Here is a 27390-nt window from a genome sequence, read left to right as displayed (position 1 = left end):
AGAAAATATAGTTACGGATACTAGACTTTCTGGTAACAGCTGGAAAACTAATTTTCATTTTGTACTTGAAACTATATTTTTCGATTGTGGTAAAAAATGAAAATAGTTAAGGACCGAGCGGTAACCGGAACTAAAAATTTCTCTCAGTGTAGGTCGGGTTCGATGTAATTCAAAATAAGTCTATAAAAAGAAAAGATCTCTTGTCGTACAGAGGAAAATTTTAAGACACCTAATTTCAATTATAACGAAGTCGGAAAAATCACGTTATTTTATTATTAACATTTCTTACCGTTTGATAATAATTGTAGCTCATTTTATTTATATATGAGATTCCTGACCTCGCCAGTTATTGTTTAAAAACATTCGATATTCAGAATCGTTACAATTTGATTCAATATTCTAACTTTATTTAAATTCGCTTAGATGGGAGTTCTTAAATACTCGTTTTATCGCATCGTTATTTAAACATTTGTTTTTCTTTTTTTGGACTCCCATTTCGTTCGAATCGACGAAATCGTAACATCAGAAAGTTTAATTATAAATATTGATGAATTAGTTTTGAACCGGTAATATGACAAGTTCATCGAATTATTTAAAGGTCATTCCAAGTATATCGATTATTGTTACATATACGATAAAACTTTGCAGTTCAGATAAATAATCAGTGAAACGCGGTCGATTAATATTATGTAAATCGAATAAATGATCAAATATTTGAATTAATCATTTTACAATGAAAACAAACAGAATTCAATCGAGTGCAATAAGTCTATCCTGAAAAATTTCACCATGTCAATTGCGCTGATTGTGAGTTTGATTTGTTCAATGTCCTCGGTATAAAATATAATTAAACTTGATTCCAAAATTCTACCGTCAAATGTAATAGTTAGTATTTTACTGTAGAATTCGAGTTCACGAAAAATAAGAAAAAGAAAAACCCGCATTTACTAATTTGCCTTAATCTAATACGACAGTTTAAGGGGGGAGCCTGCTTTAGAGGCTTTAAAAAATCGGTTTTTTCGAGGATTTTTTTGGGAAGGAAAGAAATGTCCGATTGAAACGAAACTTTCAGGGTTTATTGTTATGTATTTCAACAGTCTTCTCGAATTTTTTCATTAAGATATATGTCATATTATGCCTGGTACAAGCATTTCACCGAGGCGTCTCGAGTGTGCATTTGTCGTGCGGCGGGAAAGGTGCAGCTCGCAATTTTCGTCTGAAACAAAGAACCCAAAAAAATTTTTACTTCTCAATAGTATAGCTTCTAGTTAAACCAAGAAAATTCAACAAAAAGTGAAAAATTCAACAATTTTTCGCAAATTAAAAAAAAAATTCACCTTAGATTGTTTAAAAAGTGGGTTAATCTTGACTTTCTTAAGATTTTTTAGGTTCAACTAGAAAAGAATTTCATCCCAAGTAGAATGCAATTTGTCTCGTTTCGATAGGACGTTTAGTTTTTTCCGTATCTTTCCCGCCAATTAGGAAAAATCGTAAAAATGAAAAACCGAGAAATCGTGCGTCAAAGTTTTCGTACATAAAAAATCGTAATTTTCTTGAACTTACCGCATTAATATGCTAATCAGCGATTCCTGGTCAATAGAGTCGCCCTCCAGACTCTTCAAAACACTGGTTCAAAACTTCAAAAAACTGGTTCAGACTCTTCGAAAAACTGGTTGAAAACTTCAAATAACCGCTCGTATACCTGCTCGACGCTTGCTCACTATTTCTTCTGTAACTCCGAAAATATTTCGAATTTGCGTCTGAAATTTTAGGGACACATTCTTGGATAGTTTGGGAAGACATTTATGCAAAAAAAAAAAAAAAAAATAGATTTTTTGAAGCCTCTAAAGCAGGCCCCCCCCTTAAAACTCCTTTCTTGGATTTTGACTCTTAACCACTGATGTTCGCGTATTTCTTCGAACACACGTCGCGAGGTAAAAAATGAACTAAAAATCATTTTTTTATACGTTTAACGATCATCTAATAATAATTAACCGAAAGAATTATGGCGCAGATGAATCGTAGGTCTGATCAATTACGTCATAACCAAGGACTGCGGTCAGTGCTTTTTGATATGATTATATGCCAATACAAAACACGAAACAACAAATTAACAAAAAGAAAAAAAAAAAAAAAAAACGATCAAGAGTTCCGGAACTTCTCGCTGTTTCCGGTATTTGCGTAAATGAAAACCTTGGACAAAAACATATCAGGTTTTGCAAATGTTTTGCCAATGGCAAGGCAAATTTTTTTGCATAATCTAATCAGTTCCGATTAGTTGAGTGGAAAGAAACCGAGCAGGCGAATTTCAACGAAAACCTTGTTTGTTCGTTTTCGAGACATATATCGTCGGACGGAAAATCTATGACAAATATAAACATCCGTCTAAAATCAGTCGCAGATATGATATTGATCAATGGATTATTGATTAATTTTTTCTTCATGCGGATTAATTTTCAGCTTGTTCTTCTGGAAATTTGTTCTCAGATCGAACATAACTGAAAAAAACGGTCGGAGTATCGATTATGTACGTTGAAAAGAATTCATTGTCCAGACGAAGTTTAGTGCGGTTATTCAAGGTTGCATGTTTCATAAACTGGAATCAGGTAAAACGCAATCGTCTTAACGACTCACGAATGCGATTGAAAAAATATTTAATTGGTGAATAAATATTAATTGCATATGCGAATCGCTTCTGGCGGATGAAGCGGATAAAAATTACACGCACGATGGGTGAAATTCACTATATTTTTGATTCTCTGAAACGAATCGAGACCTCAAGAATGAAGAGGTCGTCTGAAACACGCTAAAAATTGAGGCACGTGCAAAGTCGGAGGTTTTTAACGTTTGTTTTTTCGTTATCAGGAAATACTCATTCAAATAGAATAAATTAATAACCGCGGAAATAACTGTCTTACGATATCATTGAGGTTAAACATTGTTGCAATAATTTTTTCTTCTACCGTTCTTCCTCGTTAATCCGAATTCGCAAAACTATTGCGACAGATGAAACAGACGGATAAACATTTGAGCCGTGCAACACAAAGAAAAATATTCCGCATCGGTAAAATTCTACCGAGGCATGATTAATCTTTGGCTTTATGTCAGCGTTTCAACTTCCGTTCAACAGGATTGCCTGTACAGTTAAATATCTTGCGTGTAATTAAATTACCATACAAACTCTAAGCGTTGGCTTTCTCAGCGCTTTACGCACGCTTGTTACGCATAATCGCACCTGCGTTATTCGCGTTAATCATTGCAACTTATTGTTAGTAATGATTGTTGTCGGAATAATCAATTGCGCGCAGCGAGATCCGAACAATTTTTATTACCGCGTGACTCGAACATTTTTACATCGATAATACCGCAAGTACAAAGTGAAAATGGAAAGAACAATTACGAATATATAATTTACAAAAAAAAAAAAGGGGGGGGGGGGTTTATCTGTATTTATTTTTATATTTTGACTTTCAAATTTTTTTTTTTAGAATAATAGAGATCGGAAAAATTATATTTAAGTCGCTGACTTTACACGGAATAATAATACAAAAAAAACAAATTCAAATCTTCCCTCATTTCCGATTCTTTCACAAACCCGCGGATTCGTGCATAATACGGGTGGTCCTTTATAGGGTTGTTTTTGAATTTTTATGAAAATTAATTTCAAAAAATTCCATGAACATTTGAGCACTGTACATCAACTCTAAGATAGTTTACTTTGTAATCGAAGTATCTTATGAAAATAACATGGAAAAAACTTTCTTTGCACTTTATAGTTGTATAATTCGTTGATGAATGTACCGATATCAATGAAAAATACATATTTTTGTAAAGAATTCAACGCTCTAGAAAAAATCTCTGATGTATAAAGTTCGTAAATGGTAGCCTTCGTATGTTAATTAACGTTCAAAGTTTAATCGAATTCGTTAATCGCATTCATTTACGATTTTTATACATCAGTGTTTTTTTTTTTTTTTTGTAGATCGTTCACTTCTCTACAAAAATATGTATTCACCATTATCATTTATATATTCGTCAACGACGTATAAAATTTCTAAGTGAAAAACAAGTTTTCTTCCACGTTATTTCCGTAAGATAATTCGATCACAAAGCGAATAGAGTTGGTTTAGAGAACTCAAATATTCGGGGATTTTTTTTTTTTTTTTTTTAATCAATTTGAAAAAATTGAAGCGCCTGGGAGCATAAAAATTAAAAAACAACCCCGTTAAGGAACACCCCGACGTATACAGCTAATTTATTTCTCGTTTCTTTTCTCGTTCACAAAATTTTACACTCTTTGAATTCTTGTTTGTTTTTCTTTTTTTCCTATTTCTGGTACAAGAAATATACGAGTCATGCCCGAAAAGAAAACCTCAGATCCGTGTGATGCGTGAAATTTTGCAAACGGATTTGTCTCAAGTCAGTCAGGGAAAAAAGAAAATCCATTGACCTAGATTCGATAGGAAAAGTAATTTGACATGAATATGAGTCAAGTAATATCACGAATCTTGATTGTGAATATTTCTGTATCAATTCGTTTGTTTAAAGAAGTTGGTTGGCCGATGATTTATATTTTTCATCAATTATATTACAAGATGTTTGTACATTGGGTGTTTATCGTTCGAATTTTCTCCGCGACGGCTGATTTTATTCTTTAGTAGATAATACCGCAATTCGATAAAAAATTAGTGAAAAAAAAGGACGAATTAACACGTAGGTAACACGTCCCTTCTCTATAATACTCGTTTGTTTTATAATATATGTAGACACTTCCTTGAGCATAAATATAATGTATAATTGAAGATCCCGAAATTTGAGATTCCGCGTGAAATAATTATAATCATTGAACAAGATTTCAATTCATCGACATTGATGTCGAGTGATTTTTATCCACTTCTGCCGTATGTTATGCCCATTTCGTGACCGACAATGCTTGTTCACCGATAGTGAAAGCACTTCTCATCCAGCTATTACCTTGATGAAAATACCATTGCAATTAACGACCGGCTCCGGAATATATGCCAAGAATGTAAAACAGAAGAATTGGAATTCCGAGGCTGAAAATTTTCGACAAATAATCCATACCGTCATTCGATTGTCGCACGAATCTTTTTCATGCGAGTCGCAATCCGCCAAATTTTCGGCCTGCTTTTCAATTTTAATCGAATTTTCCGCACTTCCTGTCGTCGGTAATAAAACATCTTCCCATGTATTTTCAACGTGAAGAAGTCCGATCTTTCTGGATGTAAAATCTATTCTCAAGTAGATTATGCGTATGCAACTGGAGACTAAAAATAGTATATTATCTTACTAGTGTGGAAAGTGGTAGATTTCCGATGAGCGCTGTGACCGCACGATTCGGATATCGCCATTTGCATTCATGTTACGAGCAATTTTTCAAATTTTTGTGAAAAGCAAACGAATGTAATATGATAATTTAATAGATGTAGATGAAGGATAATCAAGGGAACCAGCGGCAGAAGTCTGGCTTCGCGAAACCTAACCTAAACGTGCAAACTTCAGGCTGAACTCAACCCAACGACGTTAATGGCGATGCGTAAAGTCCGTGCGTAAAATTAAGCCATGCGCTAAGAAAAAAAAAAAAAACACTAGTGCGCAAAGGATAGTTTCAGCCAAGCGCGTGCGCCAGCATCGTTTTACCGCACTGTTAAAAAATGAGACACTTTACGCACGCTCCACAGGCTTCGAAAAATAAACTTTTAAATTAACTTTTTTTTTTTTTTTGGAGTATCAGAATCCGTGCACACAACTTTTTACGGATGGAAAAAAGGGTGAAGAAGAGAGAATATCGATGAGTATTTTTTCATCCTGCAGACGGAAAGACTTGCGGAAATAAAATTGATCGGACGTCGATTCGATTGGAAATCTCGTCCTTTTTCGTTTCCGATCACAGGCTACGCGTCCGTTTCGATTTGTTCTTTTTCATTTCCTCTTCATTCTCGTCAGTCGGTGCCCGAGTCTGACTTTATGCACTTTACGCGTGTAAAACGGCCATCGAGCTATGACTCCCCGCATTATTACAAAGCCTTGAACGCCGCCGGCGCTGTTTACGCCTCTGACCCGATTTTGCACCTCGTTTATATACCTATGTCATACCCATACAACATTATATATTTTACCGTCGTGGCACTTACAGGTATGTAAACCTCTAACACCGGGCTGCTTTGTTAATTGCTCAATTTTCATTTACGCACATCGTCTCGAATGCCGCAACGTACAGATTTAACTATCTCTAGGCTTCGATGTTTCGTAGCCTGGAACTGCCGTTATTTCAAAGATCAACAATTCCAAGGCTGCTTTTTGCAAGCTTTCGAAAAATTGTACAAACAAATTTTTCACCACTCGCGACATAAATGCATAAGAATAATTAAAGTTCGTTCATTCAAACCTAGGTTCACGAGGTATGAAAAATTCCCTTTTCTCCCTGACTCAAAATTTTGTTTCATTTCCTTTTTACTCAAATCGAAAGCTGCGAAAAATTGACTCGACTTCCTTTGTGTGTAAGATTCGTTGCGCGAGAAAATAAAAAAAATCATATCCTTTCGGTAGTAAAAAAAAAATAACACGGCAATAATCTACACTGAGTAATATTTCATTTGTTGTAGTACCTAGAAAAATTCAGTAAAACAGTTGTCGTTAAAGAAACTGTTTGAATAGTCTTGGGATTACGAAACACGAGGTACGCCTAAACATTTTGCGCTATCGTCGATCCTTGTTGATAATCGCAACGCAAAATCAGTTTCTTTGATTTACTCTACTTTTTTAGTTAAACAAGGCTTCAACGTCAATTTATCGCCGCACGAGCTTTTAACTTTCCCAACAGTTGCAAGAAAATCTAGCAACAGCGATCGTAACGAGAAAGAATAGCAACGGATACCAGACTTTCCGGTAACGGCTGTAAAACTAATTATCATTTTCTACCTGGAACCATATTTTTCGATCGTGTTAAAAAATGAAAATATTTAAGGGGGTATTCTAGTGTAGAGGCATGAATTTGAGGTGTTTTTTGAAGTGCTATAAACAAAAAACAAAAAATATTTTTACCATCCATTTTTTTATCAGGCGCTTATTATTATTTCACGATTGCAAAAAAAAAAAAAAACAAGTCAAAAAATACAAAATTGAAAGTGCTATGAGTTGTTGAAGTGGGGGGTACAAAAAAAATGGCGCGCCAATGTTGTCACGATTGCAAGCATTTTCAAAATCAGAAAAAAAAAAAAAAAAGATTATTAATCTACATAAATGCAGCTATCGTACTAACTGAAAAAAAGTCGAAAAAAAATTTTTTTTTGCCAAATTACGGCTGTCCGAAAAAATAATACGTTTTTTTTGACTGTTTTGGACGCTCCTGAATTTTTTAAAAATAGTAAAAATTATTATTTCGTTATATTAATGGTTCGTGCGATAGAGACATGTATTGAGAAGATTCTCACCAAATTTCAAGTAAATCGGTTCAATAGAACTTGAGAAATCATGTCAACCGTTGTGAAAAATGTAGTTTTGAGAAAAACGCGTTCAAAGTTTCGAGTAAAATTCGTTCCAGCCGAGCCAGTATTGAAGACGTGTCACTAAAATAGCTATATCTCTGAAAATAATTGAAATTTTGACTTGTCCTTTTAAGGACACATTCTTGAAAGGTCAAGCTTTGAAAATATAAAAAAAAAAAATCGATTTTTTCAAATTTCTACACTAGAATACCCCCTTAAGGACCGAGCGATAACCGGAATTAAAAATTTCCCCTCGGTGTAAAGCAGAGCTTTGCGGAGCGTGAATCAATCGAATCGTTGATTCGTTCATCCTCTGTTTGTCTTCTCAAAGGTTAAGATATTGCGACGGAAGTCTTGGGTAATCGGCACCGGTTACACCAGAGTCGTATTTCAAGCCTGAGCCCTGAGGGCGAAATAGCCTTGAAAAAAAAAGTATTGCTCAGTGCGACAACAGGTGTTTACATACACGCGTTGCAATGCCATGCAGGTAACGAGTAGAAGCAGCTGATCGACGTAAAGGTGAACATTTTTTTTTTTTTTTTTTTTTCCATAAAATCGCTGTATTAAAATGAATCAACAAAAATTAACTCTCTCGTAATACGTCGGACGGCTTGTGTTCGTAGCGGAATCGGTTTGAAGTTAAGTTTGTTAATTTCGAACGTGATCTTGAAAATAAACGGTAAGTGAAACGACGACGAAAACGAAACCACGAGGATGAAAAAAGGAAAAAAAAAAAAAAAAACTACACGCGCACATATCTCATTCAAGGAGGAAACAAGAATCCGTTGAATAATCAGGATAATAAATAAAATTAACCACAGGTAAAATAATTTACTAACGTATAACCTTTAGAAATAAATTCAGTCCCGATACGATCGGCAGCTGTTTCCCGAAAACGATACGTAATCGAATTCACGCGCGATATATTCATATGCATATACATATAATATATATACACATATGTATATACCTTGCTTGTACTTGAGTGTATATGCAAATTCGAGCTGCGGGCAAATAGCCTATTTGGTACATAAACATACGATGGCATAATCGAAGGCCGCCTTAGCGAGCGCATAAACGCGTGTATAAAGGCTGCAGATAATGCAGAAAATGACGTTGCATTATATATGCTGGAATAAACGCGCGGTCTCGTTTTTATTTTTACTTTTTCGAATTGTACTTTTTTTTTTTTTTTTTTTTTTTTTCTTGTTTCCGTTTGTTTCCCACTTCCCCCCCTCATCTTCTCATTTCCACGCTTGTTCGTTCTCTTTATTCCCTTGTAATTATCCCAGGCGATCGAGAAACAGTGTTCGTTGAACGTGTGTTAGAAGTTCAAGTGGTGAGAAAAAAAATTAAATAAATAAATAAATAAATAAATAAATAAGATATAAAAAAAAGAATAAAAAATCCATCACTGGTAATTCGGATACGAATTGAGGGGAGTGAAAATTTTCGGCGGTGTTGAAAAAATTGTACGACGACGGGTGGAATAACAATGAGAAACGGTACAAGACATAAATATGAATAATATATGTTTCCTGAATCTTAAGAACCGCGAATCCGTGCATCTGTGCAGCAATAAATCTAATTGTCATTCCGTTCTCCCGTTTGCTTTCCGCCACCGCATACTCTCGCTCTTGTGTCTTACCGGGGGGGGGATAATTTAATCGGTATGGATATAATTCGTTGTATCAGGTCTGCGGTTCGAGTCGTGAGAAGAGAGAAAGAAGGGAATGAAAAGGCGAGGGAAAAAATATGTATTCTCGATACGCTGAAACGTGCTAAAACGGTTTGATAAAAGAAACGTTACGAGTGCGAGAAAAACTGTGGGAAAAATTTTTGTTGCGAGTAAAAAAAAAAAAAAAAAAAAAAAGTTTTCGACTCGTACAATTGTGTCAATTAATTGCATGGAAGAGTAAAAAACTTTCAAAATTCGATTCATCGTTATGTTAATTGTAAGTTTCATTGATCTTCTTCTTTCATTATCCTTTTGGTTTTTTGTCTCTTTTTTTCACTTTTTAAATCGTTCGTTATTCGTTTTTATCTTCTTCGTCCGTAAGGAGGGAAACAAAGAAAAATGAAGGTAAAAAAAAGTATGAATGAAACATACACGGACGGAAAAAGTTTTTCAGGTATTATAAATACGCATCTTTGCATAATACATATTTGTGTGTATAACCAATTCACGCGTGCGAAAAACGTGCGATATTTTTTTTATATTTCGTTCCTTCACATCCTCTGTCTTTCTTTTTTTTTTTATTTTTCCTTTTTTTTTTTTCTCGACTGGAAGAGAAGTTACGGAGGACCTTGTCCGAATCATCCATTGACTTTACATACAAGTCACTGTATTCGATATACGCTCGTTACTTCGTTCGCTGATCGTTGAACGAGAATTGTGTCATGTCGTAACGCAAGATTTGCGGGGGCGTCTTGGAACGCTGTATCTAATTATGGTTATGCATGGTGTGAAAGAAAAAGAAAAACAAAGGCCAAAAATTCCGTACTCGATTAGTTGCAAGAACGAGGGGGAAAAAAAAAAAATAAATAAATAAAACGAATGACAGAAAAAAAAGGTCGGTAATTCTTTGCACAATTAGTTGGTAATGAAACAATAAAATAAAACAAAAAAAAAAAAAAAAAACTCGGAAATTACTGGCTGTATCATAATTATAAAGATTAGCTGTCGCAATTACTCCGTTCAACGTCCAGAATACCGAATTAATATGTACCCAGACTTGTACTATTCAACTAACGAGATTATTCACAGGGATTATGATAAATGATCAGAGTACAAAAGCGATCGAAAACTGTTGTGAAAAAACCGTTGAAGAAGAAGAATAAACCAAATAATTCGGACACTAATCCATCGCTGATGAATTTTACGGTTGTCTGATATTTGGCACTTGGCAAGATGCGGAATTGAGAGGTTAAGAAATTAAGATTTGTTAGAAGTATCGAATAATAAGCTAATGAGAGAACGGCTATCTACAAAGATAGATCTAAGACGTGGACTGAGTTGACATTCTAGACAGACGTTATTAAATACGGTCTTTGACATTTTTCTTTACAGCGTTGCCAACCTTGGAGAAATTATTATTTATAAATTATAAATTAAATAGTTCGTTGAAGGAAAAAAGAAAAGCTCTTTTCTTATTAAGATATATTGTCGTTTAGCCGGGAATCTGAAGAAAATCTGAAGATCGCTGACGAATTGTCAAGAGTCGTAACACGAAATATCTAAATGTGATCCGTGAAATCGAAACAACAGACCAAAAATCAATCAATTGTGAGGTTCCAGAGAAAATATGAACCACTTAGATAACGTGTGCAATTTTCAAACTCGCTTATTATTAAAAATGAAAACATATCAGTACGAGTAAAAGTTCCCGATAATATACTTGTAATTATACTTCAGATTGTAGGACATAAATCTGACTGTTTTACCTCGTTCGGTAATTATCATTAGGTGCATTACAAGGCAGAAATATTAAATATATTATGTATTTCTGTATTCATTGAGTTTCAACGTCACCGAGTGGAATGTCATTTTTGAAAATGAGAAAAATTAAGTATTCCTTTGAAGCCATTTAAAGAATTCATTTGTTTTATAAACCGAAATCTTGTTGTAAGATACGCCGTCAGTGAGGCTAAAATAGACGTTATGCTAATTGTACGAAATTCGGTTCCTCGTTATGTCCTGATGAATATATTACAAAGGTTAAAGTCTGGCGTGAAAGAAATTCTGTCCGGTAGTCAACTTCGGAAGCAGGTATCCGTCCGATGCCCGGATAAAAGACGTGCGTCAATGTACCCGAGTGTTTTTTTTTTTTTTTTTTTTTTTTTTTACGGTTTAGGATGAAAACTGGTAATCCTTGTTTCTTCTATTTCATCTGCCCGATCGTCCTCCAGCCCGGCATTTACATCTGTATCGTTCGACCGGAACGACTTAATCTCGAGACGAAAAACTTCGGTGAGGGTCAAAAGTGAGATGCGTACGCGGTAAAAACCTCGGAATAGTGATTTTCCTGAACAACTGAAGATCTGACTCGATTATTACGGAATATTTAAACACGGATTACGATAGAGCGAGAGAGGAAAAATGTGGATGGGTGAAAATTTAGGAGAATCAAAAACAGCAGAGACTGCAGAATTATGGAATCGTCGTATAATTGATGAAAAAATATAACAAATTGATAAAAACTCGTGGTAAAAATTAACGCCAACCTGGCCGGAAAAACGTCCAACTTTGGAATGCTGTAAGTTTGTGTAAATTGAACGTAAAACATTGAATAAAAAACGATTTTCAAGCTGAAAATCTCGGCTTTGAACTCTATGTCTTTTCAGATTTGGTCTGTACGGATTGTTACTCGAGTAATCCAATATTTAAGTCATTTATGTCAAATTTGTGAATTAAACCTTAAACTTCGCACGGTCTTGTGCGATAAATATTTTTTTCTTTTTTTTTTTAGATTTTCGAAACAATCGTTTTACAGCTCGGAGTTTCCTTTTTTTCTCGCCAAGTTAAGCAACGTCGAAAGAAGTCGTGACCGACGAACTTTGACGTTACACGACAAGTTAGAAGATCATCGTACCGGACGTTTTATGAAAACAGACCGAATCTCTGAATGTTGTTGAATCTTTGATAATAAATTATCCGTGACGTCGCTGGAAGACTTGCGTGAACATTTAAACTTTACCACGAATGAACTTGCACAAAAATGGCGATCGTATTTTCCCGGATTACTATCTTGACGAAAAGAGATTTCACTGAAATATTCTGTCCTATAAATTATTCCTACACTCTTCAATACCAAAGATAGACTCGAGACAGAGAGAATTTTTTCACTTTTTATGTATTATCAACGTTCTTCCGAAATTATTTGTTCTCGCGTTGATTACTCGAGTAAAAACGCGTACAAACCAGGTCTCGAAAATTGAGCTTAAAGCCGAGAGCTTCAGCTTGAAAATCGTTTATGATTCATTGTTCTACGTTCGATTTACACAAAGTCAGAGCCTTTCAAAGATGGTCTTTTTGCGGCGAAAAACAGGGCGGTAGGAGCGTTAATTTTTTCCACGAGTGGATATGCAAAGAAACGTCAAGATTAAAAAATTTCGGATTATAAAACACCGAACTACGGAATGACGATAATTGTATTGAATCAAAATACAGAATCGCCAATATGTAGTAAAGTCAGGGTAAAGAAGACGTGAAAATGAATAAAAAACGTATCAAGTCGAAACCCGAAATTGTCGGATTAAGTACTTGAACATGCTGAACCAAAATACAGAATCGTCAAAAGGTAAAAATAGAGAAAAAAAAAAAACGTTTCGAAGTAACGAATAAAATCGAAAATGTAAAATCGTCAAGATTTTTCCACGCTTAAAAATATTCCCTTAAAAAGATTTTCATCTCCCTAACAAAATTCCACAAACATTTCGACCCCGTAAATTCCACGCTCATGTGGTTATTCAACTTTGTCGTCCCCACCCTAAAAAGCCCCTGGTTATTTGGATGTAGGAAGAGAGGAGTCGATAGGTTGATTAGACTTTCGTTTTTCAGGGTGATTCGGAGGTCGACGAGTGGCCGACACGATCCGTTAGGACTGTGAAACAAACAAAAAAAGAAAAAAAAAAAAAAAAAAATATTCCATGAAAATCGTAGGTGTAGAGAGACGGTGGTGGTGTGACAACAACGAGCGGAGGAACTCGCCGGAGGCTCAACTCGGCTAAGAGCCGATGGAAGGGGTGTGTATGTATGAATATATACATATGAAGGTGCCGTTTGCAGTTAAAAACCGTCGTGCGTTTCTGATTTCCCGAAGAGCCGCCGTCCGCAGATCGAGGCTCAGCACCGATCGATCATCATTCGGTAAAAGCGTTGCTCGCAGATCGCCGGCGATCGAAAGTCTTCTCCTGGGCGCCTTACCCCCGGACTTCGATTTGCCAAGTTCTTAGTCAGCCGCGGCTTTGGTCCAGCATTCGAACCGATCTGCCGATCAGTTTCCTCTCGACAACTGGCCGGGTGGGAGGTGGGCAAATTTTCGCCTTGCTGAGCTGCGACGAGAGGATATACATTGCAAGTACTCACGCACCCAGTTTACGGTGGAACTTTGAATTTCCGGGCGAATTTATGTCGAAGGAATATTAGTTGATTTTACCGGTTTTCGCGAAACTCGAAAGATTATTTTCGAATCGTAATACCTGCCAGTGTTTTCCCGTTCCTGCAGCTGTGATTCGTGAGTAAGTATCGTTACGTTTCTTTTTTTTCCGTCTTCGTGTCTTTTGTTTAGACAATTTTTCACCCCCGCTTCTTAATTTTATTCTTTCAAATATTTTCGGGTTTTCCCATTTTTTTTTTTTTTGTTGTATCGTTGTAACGATCTGGCGGACAATTAGACAATTCCTTCCAGACGGAGGGAAAAAACCGATATCGAATAGTTTAATAAATTATCACGTTAACGATGTCATGATCGACGCGTATCTCATTAGCGCGAGAAGGAGAGAAAATAATTTCAATGCAACTTCAGTCTATTTTTTTGAAATTCTTGCTTTCTGCTTCTATTCAGCTACCCGAAACGTACTTTCTCAGTTTTTTTTATTTTTTACATTCGGATAAGCTTGAAAGTGATCACGTTGTCGAGAAACTTCAATTTTTTTATTGATAACTTACCATTCTTCGTGAGAATACGGTTGCTGTTGGATACTTTTCCATTTAGTTTCAAAAGCTCCGATCCGACACTATATAACACACTGTGCATCGAATTACCAAATTTATGAAATAAGGAGAGTAAAATTCGATAATAAAAAAATAGTATAATCATACTACAATATTGAATCTAGTAGAAAAATTATCGATAAAGCAGAGCATATAAAATAACACTGACAAATTGAGTTTTAATATTTTGTTACCTACCTAAAATCTTCATTCCAATCACATTATCACACGTTTCAGATTTGTTTCGCTTCATATTTCATTTGTTCCATGTAATCCATTAGCATAATGATAACTTTGCCATTGAAAACGATCGTTGATCCTCTCACACGCTCACATAATATAATACTATTATCACGATCGATTTTAATGCGCCATAACCTGTAAATTGAGAATGAACGGAATTCCTAATAAATCTAATTTATGATCCTCCAGAAATGTGTGGGAGTGACTGAATCGCATCGCTTCCTATTTACTGTTTTTTTTTTTTTTTTTTTTTCTTTTCACATTACCAGATTTCACATTGTCTGCGAATGCGCATGCGCAAAGTACAGAAAATACCACTTTCAAATACCAGAAGTCGAAAGTGGTCTTTTCCGTACTGCGCGCATGCGCTGTCCTAACCTAAATTTCGTCCTTCGTGAAAAAACGCGTAAAGTACTCTTGTTATACAAAGAATCGTGTAGAACAAGGAAGCTCGCGTATTTGCAATATACGTCATCGGCTGACTCACGACTCGTCCCGAAAAGACCAAGGTTGCCACCTTGTTACACAATATACTATTTCCCTTCCATTTGTCAAATGTTTTTGTATTCTTAATCCATGTTCTTCTTCAAAGAATCATGCAACGAACGATTTAAAAGAAGATGGAAAACTTCTTACATATATGCAGCTATTAAACTGTGCGGTAATTACTGTAATTATAGTTTGATCCTTGGGCGGCGGAATCGTTCCCAATTCTAGGATAGGCTATACAGCAACGGGTATTGAGTAAGAATTTGCGCATGCGAGTGCAGAGTTCGCGACTGCGATTTGTGTGAAACCCGTCATTACGCTACGGTCTCCGTGTAGTCTGGGTTAAATGATGATCACCGCTAGCCTGGAACTGTTTCAATTGGAGATCAATGGACCTCAGGTGTCCGATTAAGAGTTAGAAGCCGAGAAAAAAATGTCTAACAAAAGTCTAGCGATGTTATTTCTGCGCGGATGAAAGTAAACGCGAATAAAAAAGCATCCGTACTATCCAATAGAAATTCGAATAATGCAGGATGGGGAAAACGGGCCCCTCAAGGAAAGAACAACGTGAGACCAATTTCGACGAAAGCAATTTTTTCATCCTTGGCCTAAAAATAGATCTTAAGCGTTATCGACATTTTTTTAAATCCCATTTGATTGAACGAAGGTCTGCATTTTGCCCGGCTCTCCCCTACATCGTGGATAACGATTTAAACATGGTATTTATGAATCGGGGAAAATATTTGTTACAGAGTCATGCGTTTAACGCGTTAACGGCATCATTGAAACCGACGCGTTTTCGCAAAGAAATGATATGACGCGGTTTGAAAATTCGAGGCTTTTTATGAAATCAAAATGGCCGCCGTTGTCACGCCTCGCACTTTATTTTTCCCTTAAGATCGTTCCCGGTACTCTCCGATCGTTGGATTCTACTTTATCCCGTGCAAAATGATGGCAAGAATCGTTCGGCTACGATTTCGACCGCATGCGAGAGCCTCAGGAGCGGAAATTCGGTCCGCGGAATTTCATTGATAAAATCATGCGTACTACACGGATATAAAGGATCGAATGTTGAATTTATTTATCATTTAATTTGAGTTCTTCGGTAAAACATGTCTTGCCGACATGAATACGTGATTGGTCAAGTTTTTTGCCATTCGCTCGGTATTTAAACGTCTCCTATCCATAAACGTTGGAATTTGTATATCAAACATCAGAAGCACACTTAACCTGGGACGATTACCGAATCCGTATGAGGAAATTATGTTTGCGGACAATCATCGGTCTTTCAATACAGTACATATATTTACACACCTGTGAAAAGTTCTCGATCATTCATAATGTATCGGCGTATTATACTTAGCAACGGATCCACGATCACGGCCATGGTTCGCGTCATTTGATTTTAAGATTCATAACTGCTACCGTCATTGTCAATGATTTGCAGAACGTGTCACTCACGTTTAAACACCGTGTTCATCGTTCGGCTTTGCGCGGAATCCTAAGAGCTAGCGTTAATTGCAAATAGAACTTTCTGGAGTCGATGAAGTGGAATAAAAATTATTGCAAAAAAAAAAAAAACAGAAACCTCGCGTGATTCTTGCCCTCCTTCGATCGTGAACCTCCTATTCAAATCAACCAGTTACACTTGGGAAATTAAAATTCCACCGTCAAGCCTGACATAACTTTGGCTGTCGGATAACTGTCGCAAATAACGTCTTAAAACGAAGGTTTTCTTACATTTATGTGTTCATTTGAATATAATTATGAAATTGAAAACGCTTCGGGATCACCTTGTGGATCGTATTTCTGATTAATTGATGCGGGCAAAATTTAACCCCGGTTTCAACCATTATTTACAATATCACGAGTTTAGGTCGTTGATCTCAGAGCTCGACTTTGATTTTTATTCGTTACCGAAAATTCCGGAAGGATAAAGTTCATTTGCGAAAGAGCCTGGCCTTGATCAACGATCGAGAAAATTCGGCAATCTTTAAACTTCCCCCGATTCCTATTCCCAGGTTCTTCCACTCGCACTTCCGTCCGTCGTTTTTTAACGTCGACCGCAATTTCACATTTAATAACAATTACCGATAATCGTTCGTCAGGAAGTAAGATGCCGCAAAAGCGGTTTGCTGGTGCGGATGAATAATTGACTCGCGGCGATAAAATAATGCGAAAAACGGTCTGTTAATCGACTCGCTTTGTCAGAACATCGTTAACAATTTTCTGCATTGCCGCTGCTTTCGAGTCTGAAACCGCAATAATCACGCAATAACGGAAGCGCGTTAACGCCGATAGCGTAATAAACCGTCGGAGTACAGCCCAAAGATATAAATTATAGAAGAAGGAAGAAAAGGTGCCGAGGTTTCCGACTTACCGTAAATTACTGAAAGCGTTGAACAAATAAAATTTGTACAATTCCACGCTGGCGACGAGATTTCAGATTCTCGCCATAACCGTTCAATGTCAACCTTCAAAAGTTGCGGAGCTCAGGGATGAAAGGTATTTCGGATAAAACAGCCTTTGCATTTTTTTTTTTTTTTTTATGATCGGCATTCGTCACAATCCGTATTCATTAGCGCTAAAGTTTTAGCCACGGTTAATTAGATATGCGAGTCCGATTTATTTCCATCGGATGATCTGCATTTTATCGAATCGTTTCACTCATTTTACTTTTCATTTCTTTCCGCCTCTTCTTCTTTTTCTTCATTTTCTTTTTTCTTTTTCTTTTTTTTATATTAATTTTTTTTTTTTTATTTAGCTCTTTGTTTGTTCCCAATGACGCGATCGGCTTAGTCGAATTATATATTATACCGCATTGCTGCATACATTTACATTTTGAAAGCTGCATTCGTTGGAATCTGCATAAACGCAAGTATGTGTATAATATATTACGCGCATATCGTGCGTGAATTGTTCGCGTACATCGTGATCCAAATCACCCGAGGAAATCCATATTTCATTCGGATTTAAAATTTCAAATATACCGTTCCGCGATTCGAAGGTTACAATTATATTTCAACTCCTTATCGTTCACGCTTCCTACGATATTACACCGGTGATATTTGCAACTTACATCGAAGATCAGGGTAAAGGATAAATTTTCCATCAGATATGAAAGTTAAAAAAAAAAAAACATTTCCCGATGTTTTGTTTCAATAGAAGGTGTAAAGAAATTTATGTCAGTTATAACAAATATAGATTGTATACGATATCGATCGTCAATATAGCTTTGTTTCTAAGATTTATTTTCATTTTCTTCAGACTCTCGCGATTCGAAGATGAAAGAACTGATATTTCTGCAGACCGATGAGAAAAATAAAACTCTTAATTTTAACGGGTGTTTATCAGACTTGGTGAAAAAATTTCGTTCCACTTAACGCTACAATAAAACTTTGAATACTAAAATATACATATTAAAATTAAAAGCCTTCGCCAATTTCACGACGAGCACGGCAGTCGTAGTCGTAAATTCAGTTACAGTAATTGTTCAATAAATTATAACATCAACGCAAGATAATGTGCAAAAATGAAATTCAGCTGACTGGATTAATAAATTCATTTAATTCGATTCTAGAAGTTTGCATCAGGATATGCCGGAAGTATAAATAAAAACGCAATTGTTTCTTCGGCGAAACATTTGATTGAGATTTTGGGGAAAAATACAGCTGACTAAATAATAGATAAGAAAATCGCGTGTCGATGCATTCCCACGAACAGATGAACGCGGTTTTGATCAACGTCATATTACAGAAAATTGTTTTATTTTTTCTTTTCTTCTTTCACTCTCTCTCTCTCTCTCTATTTAATTTAATGATATTTTCATTAATTCTAATGTATTAGCTGTCAAGGTTAACCACATCTACGAATTACCATTCACCCATGATATATCAAAGCGATAATTTCTTTCCGGTGACATTATACCTACATCTGTTCGGAATATTCCGATATAGATAACGACGAATAACGTTATTCCGATGTAATAGCAATACCGGAATGATAAAAATCTTAATTTATGCCATCCACGCAATCTATGAATTATACTATCGTTGACCAGCGGACGAACTTGTTAAAATTTCTGTGTAAAATCACGGAATTTGTTATTTTTTCGTTTTTTTTTTTTCTACGCGTCCAACCACTCACTCCGTGGAAAATTTTAATAACAACCAGTGGGATTTCCCAATTAGAAAATTGACACGACGGTAAAGAATAGCGGTTATCGCGGCTATGTATAATTTTACATCATTTTTTTTTTTTTTTTCTTCAACCATTACATGTTTGAATTTTTTTTTTTCTTTCTCATCTCATCAGCAATCTTGGAAAAAATTTATACACGTACGCGCGTACATATTCTCGAAGTATACGAAATTTCAGTGCAGCCTTTGCGATTCGGGGACTGCAGTTGCATCAACGTTGACAAACTTTTCCAAGGACGTGGCAATGAGCCTTGTCTCGAAAAACGTTGACGTCTGTGGAGAAATTTCACCATTCTTCGAGTAAACAAAATTCTAATCCACGCAATCTGAACACACATACTTTGCAATATCGTGCAAACTGGAAGTGTTAAGGGGGGAGCCTGCTTTAGAGGCTTCACAAAATCGATTTTTTCAAGGATTTTTTTGGGAAGGAAAGAAATATCCGATTGAAACGAAACTTTCAGGTTTTATTGTTATATATTTCAGCAGTCTTCTTAAATTTTTTCATTAACAAGCATTTCACCGAGGCGTCTCGAGTGTGCATTTGTCGTGCGGCGGGAAAGGTGCAGGTCGCAATTTCCGTCTGAAACAAAGAACCCAAAAAAACTTTTACTTTTCAATAGTATAGCTTCTAGTTAAACCAAGAAAATTCAACAAAAAGTGAAAAATTCAACAATTTATCGCAAATTAAAAAAAAAATTCACTTTAGATTGTTTAAAAAGTGGGTTAATCTTGACTTTCTTAAGGTTTTTTAGGTTCAACTAGAAAACAATTTCATCCCAAGTAGAATGCAATTTGTCTCGTTTCGATAGGACGTTTAGTTTTTTCCGTATCTTTCCCGCCAATTAGGAAAAATCGTAAAAATGAAAAACCGAGAAATCGTGCGTCAAAGTTTTCGTACATAAAAAATCGTAATTTTCTTGAACTTACCGCATTAATATGCTAATCAGCGATTCCTGGTCAATAGAGTCGCCCTCCAGACTCTTCAAAACACTGGTTCAAAACTTCAAAAAACTGGTTCAGACTCTTCGAAAAACTGGTTGAAAACTTCAGAAAACCGCTCGTATACCTGTTCGACGCTTGCTCACTATTTCTTCTGTGACTCCGAAAATATTTCGAATTTGCGTCTGAAATTTTAGGAACACATTCTTGGATAGTTTGGGAAGACATTTATGCGAAAAAAAAAAAATAGATTTTTCGAAGCCTCTAAAGCAGACTCCCACCTTAAACAAAGATTAGCCAACCGATTCGGATTCGGTGAATTTATGAATCAGAGACAAGGTTGGAATAATAATTATTGACGTAAACAGATGTCCGATAGCGTGGTGACAGATTGGCATTTCGGTTATTGACGAATCGTAAAAATCGAGAAGATTTCCGAGCTGTATCGATAGTGCGAAAAATTCTTCGTACCGTTGTGCGAGAAATTACGTGTTTTTTTTTTTTTTTTTTGTATCAATGATCGCACCGCTGTCGGCTTATCGACACGAGGCTACTGTTCAAGAATTAACAAGCTTGCTTTTCTAGTCCTAAAAGAGGTACGAATAAGTAACGACGTGAAAATAACTGGGGCGAATCAAATTTTACGCGGAGTAAGAGTTTCGAGTTAGAAGATTCGTTGCTGCGCAAATTGACGAAGCAAATATTTGGGAAAATATACGTACAGAAATAGAAAAAGTTACAGATACGATATATAATTTATTTACGTTTGTCAAGTATTTTTTCCCACGCATTATTTATTTTTTTTTTTTTTTCTTCTTCCATATATTACCGGTTGGCCTTGGCAAACACAAAGGTTTACGTAGGCATTGTACAAAGTTGTGCCATTCTCAGAGTCAGGTATAGATATAGCTGTAACGCGTAGTTATGCCTGCTAAAGAATAAATATCATTTCCATAAGCGCGGGAATTAAGGAGAGGCAAAGTAAACAGGCGAATTTCAACTCACCGAGCGAAGGTGAGCCTACTTTCGTAAAATAACCAAAAAACCTACGAGCCGAGTAACATTGTTTATATTATCATACGGATGAACGAATACAAAGCGGTAGGTGTAACGAGTAGTTTGAAATAAATAAGTAAATAAAAACGTCACAGACTTTTTTTTTTTTATACGCTCTAAAAAACAAGTTACCTGCTTGATTGTTTTCGAAAACTGCGCCGTACGAATTGAAACAATGCCTTGCATGTTGACAATCATGAATTTCGCATGAACGCAGCAGAGAGAAAAAAAAAAAAAAAAGATTTCAATTTGCGCCATGCGTTTGAATTCCATTCATGAAATTCTTCTGTTTTCGAACAATACTGTGCAATATATTAATTAATTTGAAAATATTTTTTCAGCTAATATTCGTAATTCGAATCGATCCCGTTCTGTGTTTCTGTTCGTTTTTTTTCTTTTCTTGTTTGTTTTGTATCACGCGATTATTAACCCAACAAAATTTGACTGATCAGCGAAACTATGGAGCACCCAGGAAATGCTCCATTTTTCAATTCGATCGGAAAAATATAGTTCTAGGTAGAAAATGATAATTAGTTTTATAGCTGTTACCGGAAAGTCTGGTATCCGTTACTGTTCTTTCTCATTACTATCACTGTTGCTAGATTTTCTTTTTAGATTCAATTTTTCTAGTTACTGTAACGAATGAAATTTTTCTCAGTGCATTAGTTCACAAATTTAGAATAAAATTACGTCATTGAATTGTGTCCTGTAAAAAGAAAAGAAAAAAGAAAGTTGAAGCATCGTCGACAATTCTAAAACAGCCGTGAATCATGACGTAATGGCGAATCGAAAATATGACCAATGATTAATTGACGTTTACCGATTTTCAGTTGATCCGGGGATCCGCCGATCGAAACGAGAACGACACGATGTCGGGAATATTGGAATGGTATCGGGACGTGATGTACAACAAGAATGGTGAGCATTCAATAATCCTGAATCATACGTCTGTCGCCCCGAAATATTCCTAGCCCGAGTTGAACGATCCCGTATCATTTCCTCTACGCGGTTAATCGCGCGTGTATTTTCGACAATAATAGAATGATAATCAATTCCGATAGAAAATGAAAGTAGGGTCTGATCAATCGTTGAACTCGACCGAGACGTGCCAGAAAACAGAATCAAAAATAGGACTCAAGCGAACGTCGATTAGTTTTTTACGAGACAAGTCGATCGGTTACACTTACCGAAGAGCTACACGCTCAAGAAAGAAAGAAATCAAACAATCCGAAATTAATTTGCAAAATCAAAGGTGCTTGTTAGGTAGCTGAAATATTCGTTGGAAATCATTTGGAACAATTGCAAATTACTCGAGTTGTTGGAAACCGTCTTGCGGTAAACGTAAAGTAGTAATTTTTCGAAAACCGTCTAGAACGAGCCAAAGTCATTTGAAATCGCTTGGTACCTGGACTGGGAATCATTGAAAGTCATTTGACAAGTTAAACATATGTTAATGACTCGAAACCGAAGTCGATGAGCCGTGACGATTGATGTCCGACTTCCAATGGATCGTCTCAAGTTTTTCGCGTCCACAATCATTTCTCACATCCAAAAATTTCCTCTTCCTGCAGATCCGAGGACCAGCGAGTGGTTCCTGATATCCGGTCCAGGTCCGATAGTGACGATAGTGGTGACTTACGTATACTTCAGCGTATGGGCGGGTCCCAAGTACATGAGGGACAAGAAACCATACTCGTTGAAGAGCCTGCTCCTCGTCTACAACTTCACCCAAGTACTAGCGAGCATCTACTTGGTCTACGAAGGCCTGATGTCCGGATGGCTTTACAACTACAGCTACACGTGTCAGCCTGTTGATTATTCAGAAAGCCCAGAAGCTATGCGGGTGAGTTTAACGATCCGAAAGCCGTTCGATGACTCTCGTTTTCCTATCATCGCTCGGTCCCAAGCCCCGTCACCTTGTTGCAAGTTCAACGTCGCAAGCTCACTCTGCGCAAGTCGCAACGCTTCCAGAAGGGTGGTTGATTTGTAATCTTTTTTGTTTTTTTTTTTTCTTGAGATGTCATTGGAAAAATTTGTGACGAAGGTAAGGGAGGGCCAAGGTCCGAGGGGCCTTCTGGCCCCTTGTACCCGTTCGATGGAGGTCGATTAGCACACAATTAACAATCGGACAAAATTATGCTTCGAAACCTCGACGAGCTTTCGACTGGCCAGCTTGAGATACACGCAATACTCACAGCCAAACGCGTTGCGAAATTCAATTCTAAGGTCGTCGACCACTACTAGTCACGATTCAAATTGTATCGCAAAAAAATTACAAACATTAGTCAATCATCGTACACGCTCTCCATCCTGGCATTGTTCTCAATTCAATCTGCAATAAGAAACCGAGGATCCGATCTCTACACGCTTCAGTTTCCCTTTCACTTCGCAGAATTTTCTATAGTACGGACGGTGGTTCGAACGGCGGATGATCTTCGATGATTCGCGTCATCTTTGACTTGTTTATCATTGGTATTCAAGTTTCTGAAAATGAAACGTGACAACGAGCAATTTGAGATCATTTCTTATCGATCATAGACACATTCGTAACGAACAAGTTGTACAAATTGTGAACTTGACAAGGACCAAGCCCGACCACTGCCTTTTGCATTCCAGCGTAAACTTTTGATCAATAATCTACGAGATGAAATTTCGGCTGGCTTCTCCGGCGTTTGGTACGAATTGAAAACACCCGTGCACTGAGAAAATTTCATTTGTTACAGTAACTAGAAACATTCAGTAAAACAGGTGTGTTTGAATATCGTTGGAATTAGGAAAAACGAGGTACGCGTAAAGATTTTGCGCTATCGTCGATCCTTTTTTGGTTATTGCAACGCAAAATCAGTTTCCGAGGTTTACTCTACTTTTTTAGTCAAACGAGGCTTCAACGTCAATTTATCGTTGCACGAGCGTGTTAAATTTTCGCAACAGTTGCAAGAAAATCTAGCAACAGTGATCGTAACGAGAAAAAGCAGCAACGGATACTAGACCTTCCGGTAACAGCTGGAAAACTAATTATCATTTTCTACCTAAAACCATATTTTTCGATCGTGGTAAAAAATGAAAATAGTTAAGGACCGAGCGGTAAACGGAACTAAAAATTTCTCTCAGCGCGTGAGAAAGTGATTTGGGAGTGGGAACCTGGGCTCAGATCGTTGGTTGAATGTTCCAGATGGCGAGAGCGGTGTACCTCTACTTCATCTGCAAGCTTATCGAGCTCCTGGACACCGTGTTCTTCGTCCTGCGAAAGAAGCAGCGACAAATATCGTTCCTCCACGTTTATCACCACGCCATGATGCCGATGTGCGGATGGATCGGCGTCCGTTTCGTGGCCGGTGGGCACCCGACGCTCCTCGGTGTGATAAACTCGTTCATCCACATAATCATGTACTCGTATTACATGCTCTCGGCGATGGGACCGGAAGTGCAAAAGTACCTCTGGTGGAAGAAGCACCTTACGTCGATGCAGATAATACAGTTCTGCATAATATTCGTCCACAACGCCCAGATGATGTTCAACGACTGTAAGTTCCCGAAGCAGCTCACCGTCCTTCTTCTCCTCAACGCCTCCGCCTTCCTCTACATGTTCGGCTCGTTCTACGTTAAAAACTACATGAAGAATGTCTCGTCCAACCCCCAGAAGCTCGTGAAAAACGTCAACGCCGTCGCCAACGGCTCGTCGCAAGCTCTGAAGGCCGAGTAAATGTCGTAAATTTAAAACGTCCGGCTTCTTTCTTTCATCCATCTTTCGCATCGAGCGTTTTTCCGAGGTGCCGCAAACTTCCGGAGATAAATTTTACTCGAAAATTAACTCCCGGTTATGGCACGTTAAGAACAACGGATGCTAATAACCGTTGACAGTTACTGAATATTTTTAAAGATTAGTTTAGGATAAGTGAAATATGATGGATAGAAAAAGCCTAGACATTTTATGTATTCTAATAGACATTATCGACGAATGATGAACTGTACTTAAATTATAGAGCCTGAGAATTTATTCGAAACATTATTACATACAAATTAGGCTCGCGGAATACATTTAGTTTTATGACTTTATTTTCATCATTAACAATTCTTACATTGTACACTCAAAACTGATAACGGTACCTTGTAGATATATGATGACCTCGTGTTATTGTAAAACGAAACTTTTCTTGTTTTTTTCTTCAAATTAAAACGCGTCATTTTTTTTTTTTTTTTTCTCACCGTGGGTCGTAATTTGTACGTAACGATAGGAATACAGAGGATCGGTAAAGATAACGAAATGACCGTTTCGAAAGTGAACAATTAAAATGTAAAACTAGAACTCAAAGCAACGATGATCGTGACGGTGATAATAATAATAATAATAATAGTGATAATAATATTGTAATTGTACATTGTGTAACAGGTACCGTCTAGCGGTGTTCGATGCGATCTAAAAATAATTTGGAGACAATTAAATTTCAATGCGAGGTACGTCAGGTTGATGAACCGTTTTCTTTCAATCCTATTGAAAGTATAGGTTTTACAAGCAAAGGAAAAAAAGGAACCAACGGGCTTGTAGTTTTTATTATACCGATACATTGTGTAATATTTTCGCCAGTCAATATATTTATTTAAAATGTTGTACATATATATATATATATATATATAAATAACTAACAATGTGTTATTTCTGTACTTTACCATGTGTTATACATATATCAGATAAAAATATTTTATAATAAGAGACCAAAGAGTTATCGTCTTTTTAATTCTTCAATTAATTTTAACAACATTCGAATGATTGAATGAATGAGACAGGAGAAGAAGAAGGGACAAAGAATAATTGTCGCTGAACAATATCTTTGTTGCATACCGCACGACTCGAACCGATTATTAATAATTATTCAGACAGGCTGTGTGACACTTCGTAATGTTTCGAACGGGAAATTCTACACGGAAAAAGCGAGCGTTGGGGAGATTTAGAGGGAGGGGGAAGGTGGGGGAAGGACGGAAAATGACGATTTGCGTTTTTTAATACCGGAAGTTGAAGTTCGTAGGTCGGACTGTCTTGACCTTTCAACGGTGAATACTGAATACGTAATCTTGCATCGATCGACTTTCTACAAGACGTTTTAAAACGAACGACGCTGTGCGTGGTAAAAAGAAGAGGAATAAGAAAATGGCAAAAAGGAAGAAAACATGATCTCGGCAATTTTCAACCCCAGAGAAACATAACCCGTCCAAAAATATGTATAATTCGCAAGTTCTCTTTATGAAATCATGGTTGTAAAAAAAGAAAAGTACGCTGAGAAAAAGATCAATTGTTACAGTAACTAGAAAAATTCAGTCAAACGGATATCGTTAAAAAAACTGTTTGAATATTGTTGGAATTACGAAAAACGAGGTACGCCTAACCATTTTGCGCTGTCGTCGATCCTTTTTTGGTTATTGCAACGCAAGATCAGCTCGTGAGGTTTACTCGACTTTTTTAGTTAAACGAGGCTTTAACGTCAATTTATCGTTGCACGAGCGTTAAATTTTCGCAACAGTTGCAAGAAAATATAGCAACGGTGATCGTAACGAGAAAGAAAAGTAACGGATACTGGACTTTCCGGTAACAGCTAGAAAACTAATTTTCATTTTCTACCTGGTACCATATTTTTCGATCGTGGTAAAAAATGAAAATAGTTAAATACTGCGCGGTGACCGGAACTAAAAATTTCTCTCAGTGTAACGTGAAAAGATCCGAATTTCCGATTTAATCATCGCCAGTTCTAATTATTATTGATAAATCACAGCAACTAGTTATGATAATATATTACCGATATAATCGCCAAATATGTCGATTTGGACGATGACGTTACGATGATACTTGAATATGTCACAAAAAGTGAAATAACGCTATATAACAGCTATTCGGGTTTGTAGCGATAGCTTATCAGATTTTCTTCCGCAATCGATATACGTTAATTCACTAAACGCGTCGATAATTTATTGTTAGATTTATAAACATGCATGCGCAGGTACGTTGAAATTTGAAACACGGCGGTTTTCATCGCTCTGTGAAATCGCCGTAGCTTAGTTGGAAAAGCTAAAAACGGACGGCGTTTTTATGTTTTTCCACAAGTTTCGAGGTCAAAAGACGTCCAACAAACACCGCAATTGCGATGCAATAATCGCAGGGGAAACAAACAAGTCTGATTTAAATCGTTTCAATTTCACGTTACGATTCGTTCGACTTTTATTCCTCTCTGTTCATCTCTTCATTGTT

The 27390-nt window shown here is 36.7% G+C and overlaps 2 protein-coding genes and 1 long non-coding RNA gene across 8 annotated transcripts in view; 1 reads left to right on the top strand and 2 right to left on the bottom strand.

The window, feature by feature from the left end:
• The window catches only part of LOC124302903 (uncharacterized), a 592781-nt gene that overhangs the window by 90140 nt on the left and 475251 nt on the right, over positions 1 to 27390 (bottom strand). The gene's annotated exons all lie outside the window — the stretch shown is intronic.
• Positions 9414 to 25870, top strand: LOC124302777 (elongation of very long chain fatty acids protein-like). Of its 5 annotated transcripts, none has more exons than XM_046759326.1 (4): positions 9414 to 9463; positions 21983 to 22070; positions 22724 to 22995; positions 24325 to 25870. In XM_046759326.1, the coding sequence occupies exons 1-4, from the start codon at positions 9455 to 9457 to the stop codon at positions 24853 to 24855; spliced, it is 900 nt and encodes a 299-aa protein (XP_046615282.1). In that variant the 5' UTR covers positions 9414 to 9454; the 3' UTR covers positions 24856 to 25870. The 5 variants fall into 5 exon arrangements, with proteins under 5 accessions (XP_046615282.1, XP_046615283.1, XP_046615284.1 ...); XM_046759327.1 differs by lacking the exon at positions 9414 to 9463 and adding an exon at positions 13230 to 13253; XM_046759328.1 differs by lacking the exon at positions 9414 to 9463 and adding an exon at positions 13317 to 13748.
• The window catches only part of LOC124302795 (uncharacterized), a 126233-nt gene continuing 118508 nt past the window's right edge, over positions 19666 to 27390 (bottom strand). Inside the window, exons 2-3 of one of the 2 annotated variants that reach the window (XR_006907772.1) lie at positions 20085 to 20281; positions 19666 to 19737 (exon numbers count right to left, since the gene is read on the bottom strand). This is a non-coding gene — a long non-coding RNA (uncharacterized LOC124302795). The remainder of the gene's footprint in view (positions 19738 to 20084; positions 20282 to 27390) is intronic. The other variant, XR_006907773.1, reaches the window with a different exon arrangement.

The sequence above is a fragment of the Neodiprion virginianus genome, chromosome 4, assembly GCF_021901495.1.
Source record: "Neodiprion virginianus isolate iyNeoVirg1 chromosome 4, iyNeoVirg1.1, whole genome shotgun sequence".
Lineage (NCBI taxonomy): Eukaryota > Metazoa > Arthropoda > Insecta > Hymenoptera > Diprionidae > Neodiprion > Neodiprion virginianus.
The sequence above is the reverse complement of the archived record's forward strand: the minus strand, read 5'-3'. Positions and strand labels throughout refer to the sequence as shown.

What these genes read in the sequence shown, in the direction of transcription:
- LOC124302777 (XM_046759325.1), top strand. An exon ending in CGTGATGTACAACAAGAATG is followed by an intron (nt 22,071 to 22,723) that starts GTGAGCATTCAA and finishes CTCTTCCTGCAG; the next exon opens with ATCCGAGGACCAGCGAGTGG. An exon ending in AAAGCCCAGAAGCTATGCGG is followed by an intron (nt 22,996 to 24,324) that starts GTGAGTTTAACG and finishes TGAATGTTCCAG; the next exon opens with ATGGCGAGAGCGGTGTACCT.